Source organism: Etheostoma cragini, chromosome 2, assembly GCF_013103735.1.
Source record: "Etheostoma cragini isolate CJK2018 chromosome 2, CSU_Ecrag_1.0, whole genome shotgun sequence".
NCBI lineage: Eukaryota > Metazoa > Chordata > Actinopteri > Perciformes > Percidae > Etheostoma > Etheostoma cragini.
Window position 1 is genome coordinate 8,548,532 of NC_048408.1, and position 4,041 is coordinate 8,552,572.

At 41.7% G+C, this 4,041-nt stretch overlaps 1 protein-coding gene across 3 annotated transcripts in view; it reads left to right on the forward strand.

Moving 5' to 3' along the window:
• The window catches only part of slc44a2 (solute carrier family 44 member 2), a 17,854-nt gene extending 13,813 nt beyond the window's left edge, over nucleotides 1-4,041 (forward strand). For 2 of the 3 annotated variants that reach the window (XM_034892604.1, XM_034892610.1), the window contains exons 16-22: nucleotides 298-392; nucleotides 643-746; nucleotides 827-900; nucleotides 998-1,068; nucleotides 1,155-1,243; nucleotides 1,345-1,429; nucleotides 1,684-3,119. In XM_034892604.1, the coding sequence (XP_034748495.1) occupies nucleotides 298-392; nucleotides 643-746; nucleotides 827-900; nucleotides 998-1,068; nucleotides 1,155-1,243; nucleotides 1,345-1,429; nucleotides 1,684-2,117 (952 nt within the window). In that variant the 3' untranslated portion in view covers nucleotides 2,118-3,119. Of the gene's footprint in view, nucleotides 1-297; nucleotides 393-642; nucleotides 747-826; nucleotides 901-997; nucleotides 1,069-1,154; nucleotides 1,244-1,344; nucleotides 1,430-1,683; nucleotides 3,120-3,860 lie in introns of those variants that run through there. The other variant, XM_034892620.1, reaches the window with a different exon arrangement.

A 4,041-nucleotide genomic window follows, 5' to 3' on the forward strand; every position in this document is an offset into this window, starting at 1 on the left:
GTAATAAAAAAAAACACATCTCAATTTCACTAATTTTATTTCTATAATATCACCTGCCAACTGTTTAAAAATGACATGACCTCCATTTTCCTTCATGCTCTGATGAAGGCCACCAGGCCGAAACATCAGCATGTTTGTTTGATACGACCAGAATAAATTGGTGAAATAGAGATTAGTCTACTTTGTCCTGAAGAGCTGAATGTGTGCTGCCTGTTTGCCATTGGGTATTCAATGGTGTGTTTACTGTAAACAAGAAGAGATGTACAATGTTGGCTCCTGTTTCCTCCTCCTGTCCAGATACCACACAGGCTCCCTGGCTTTTGGCTCTCTGATCCTGTCTATTGTCCAGGTCATCAGGGTCCTTCTGGAGTACCTGGATAACAAGTTGAAAGGTCAGAAGATTTAATTGAGAACAAGATGAATGACTAATGTGTAACTAATAGGTCTTATAAACTACCTGCTCGTGTATCTTCACCCTTTTCATATATTGATTATTGACTGTGTGTTATGTGCATTTAGGATATTGTTGTTGTAGTCCTGAATCATGGTTTTGGATAGATGCATGTAGAATGCCAAAGGTCAGAATAAAGCAAGTTATCTTATAGTGCAATCGTAAATGAATTGGAACATTCTTGCTTTCAGGTGCACAGAACAAGTTTGCTAAATTCATGCTAAGCTGCATGAAGTGCTGCTTCTGGTGTCTGGAGAAATGCATCAAGTTCCTTAACAGGAATGCCTACATCATGGTGAGCACAGATACAGCTGCATGAGAAATGTTGAGTCTGCTCAAGTATTCAAAATGGTAAATTGTTGGTTTTACCTCCAGATTGCCATCTATGGAAAAAGTTTCTGCCCCTCAGCTCGAGATGCCTTTTTCCTTCTCATGAGGAACATTATCAGGTGGGTTTTCCTTCCAGTAATATCAGCAATGTTTTATTCAATGTTCAAGCTATTTATAGTCCGGTTTAATGTGATATACTCTATATACTCAACACAGGGTGGCTGTTTTAGATAAAGTGACTGACTTCCTGCTGTTTCTTGGGAAGCTCCTCATTGTTGGAATCGTTGGTAGGAGAGCTTTTATTTTTAGACCACACGTCTGTTTTTTCTACACTAGAGAGAGAGCCGTCTAATTCGCTTTTTTTTCTGTACAGGCATCTTTTCTTTTTTCTTTTTCTCTGGAAGAATCAGAACGATAGAGGATGCTGCTCCATCTTTAAACTACTACTGGGTGCCAATACTGGTGAGAGACATATGTTTTTGTATGATTTGATGCTTTACACTTGATTGTGGATTTTGATGCCCCGAGCAGAGTTCTTGATGTATGACATTTTCTTCCCCTAGACTGTGGTAGTGGGAGCCTACCTCATCGCCCATGGCTTCTTCAGCGTGTACGCCATGTGTGTGGACACACTGTTCCTCTGCTTCTGTGAGTAACTTTGCATTCAGCCAGATCTCCTCTCTTCTTGCAGTTTTCAAGCACTCATACAATTGTCTGAAGCTGAAATGCTGGTTTCTTCTTCCTGCCATTTTTCTGACTCCTCTTCTCTTTGTCTCATTTCTCCCATTAATTTGGCTTTACTTTAATTTTACTCATTCCCTTTATTTCATGTTTCCATTTCGCCCTAATTTCCCATTAACCCAAACAAAAACTCAATACGCACATCCCCACACACGCAAAAGGTGAGGACTTGGAGAGAAATGACGGCTCGCCTGAAAGGCCTTACTATATGTCCCCCGAGTTGCACGACATCCTCTCTAAAACCAAGAGCTTGGAGGAAGACCGCGATGGTGTTGAGCAGGGCGATTCTGCGGATGCCGCAAAGCAAGCGGACGAGGTGACACTGGAGGAGGAGACCCCTCTTCAGCAGCATCAAGATGGCGAGATCCAACTGAAACAGCAGACGGTGCTCATGCAGGGAAACGAGGAGGAGCAGCCTCTGCAGGCCACGGCGACAGATGCCGAAGAGCCAAAAGAGGAGCCAAACAAAGAACAAAAAGTCATTCCGCATGAGGAGGCTGAAAAGAAAGAAGAAGCAGAGGTGAAGGAAGAGGTGGAACAGCAGGTGTTGGAACCGGAGGAAAAGACAGAGAAGACTGATGAGAAGAAAGAGTAAAAAGAGGAATCTTTGGAGGAAAATCCTCCCTCTACACCACAGAAATAGATGTTAACAGTAATGCAAGCGTGAAAAAATGCGGCTTGGTAAACCTCATAAAGAATGAAAGAACTGTATCTACAACTGTGTGACATGCGCCTGTTAAATGTACAGCAAGCTAATATTTCAGATGGCCTTGCTATGTGAGTGATGTGACGTCCAGTTGGAGAGGGTTGTGGTCCACACGTGAAGTTTAAAGCAGGTGAAAAGCCCAGTGCATCTCTGTAGCTTGACAAAAAAATGCTCTCTTGTGTTGGTTGTAGAACAGTGTTGGTTTTTATATTGTGCAGATCTGTAGAACATTGTGAGTACTGAACCTGTGCCTGATTACTGTCACTAATATTTGTTGTTTGAACCCTGTTAATGAATGCACTACAGAACCACTAAGTACCGTGTTTACACTCACAACACACACATCTCAATCAATGGTGAATGTCTTTCACTGTTTACAATAATACCAGCTGACGCCAAAATGTTACAGACACATTTGATATACTGTATGAATAATTGATCTTTTTTTTTGGTATGGAACTTGTATATATAAACAGTAGTGAACGTCTATTATGGATTTTTTTGGCTTCAGTCTTGTAGAGATCCAAGATGGGATCCCGTGTATTGTATTGCCACCTACTTGCCTTGGTATTTCGGACTGGCGTAAGTGCTGTGATTGTGTCTCTATGACGCAGCCATCGTGATCTCTCGTGACCCCCCCCCCCCACCTCCCCAGTTGATTACTGACCCACCTGCCTTGCTCTGTCCCTATCCTCTCTCTGTCTAAGTGCTGCATGGTGTTGACATGGCCTTCTGAACGCTCGCAACTAACATCTTAATTCTCTGAATGCTTTTGTACCCTTTTTTTCTTGTTTGTCACCGGGAAAGATGTAAGTTGATTTCCCAATGAAATTGCTGATGACATTCCATATTTATTGGATGTAAATCTTGATTAAAAGTGATTGTATTTAATTGTAATAGTTCTGTTGTGTGACTTTGAAGGCGGTTTGGCGTATTGGAACCAGGTGAGTTTTCATGTCCAACAAAATCAGCCAGGACTTTGATTTTGTCTTAAAGGGGCACTCCAACAATTTAACATGTTAAAGCCACTTGACTTGTCAAGGGAGTACCACTCAGCCTTTAAAACAAGTAGTGGTTACTTAATGAACCACTGAAACGATTTTGAAAACACTATTTTAAGGTACAATAGAATCTTTGGTTTTGGATCAATCAACATTGAAATCAATAAATAGATAAGGTGTCTGTTGTAGGCCTATTACTGTGTTGCGAACCGGGATGTAATCAATGACAAAACAATGCCATGTGGCAAAAAAAATGTTTTATTACGTTAACTGAGGACCTCCCTCCCCCCAAAAAATAAGAAAAAAAAAATTGAGGTTTGTATCAAATCGTGAACTGAACCAAAGTTTGGTGTATCGTTACAGCCCTAGGGGGCATCACGGTTGATTGTGGTTACCGGGACAACAGAGTACACTTCTGACCACACCCAAGGGACTTGACATACTTTACAGCTTGGTGTCTCTTTTGGTTCTCCCTATTTTGAAGTGCTACATTAAATTATTGTTGTCAGATGAAAGGCAAAACAGACTATTCATAGACAATGCATGAATGCAAGACTGGTTAAATGACTCTTGAGTGTTAGCATGCTGTTGGAAAAATGTTGTTCCTCACCTGCTTCTGTCCATGTCACAGTGGAGGATCTGGAGCGCAACGATGGATCAGCAGAGAGGCCGTATTTCATGTCGCAGAACCTGCTCAGCCTCCTAAACAAGACCAATGAACAGGCCAAATCTTTAGATTAAGTGTGTGTGTGTGTGTGTGTGTGTGTGTGTGTGTGTGTGTGTGTGTGTGTGTGTGTGTGTGTGTGTGTGTG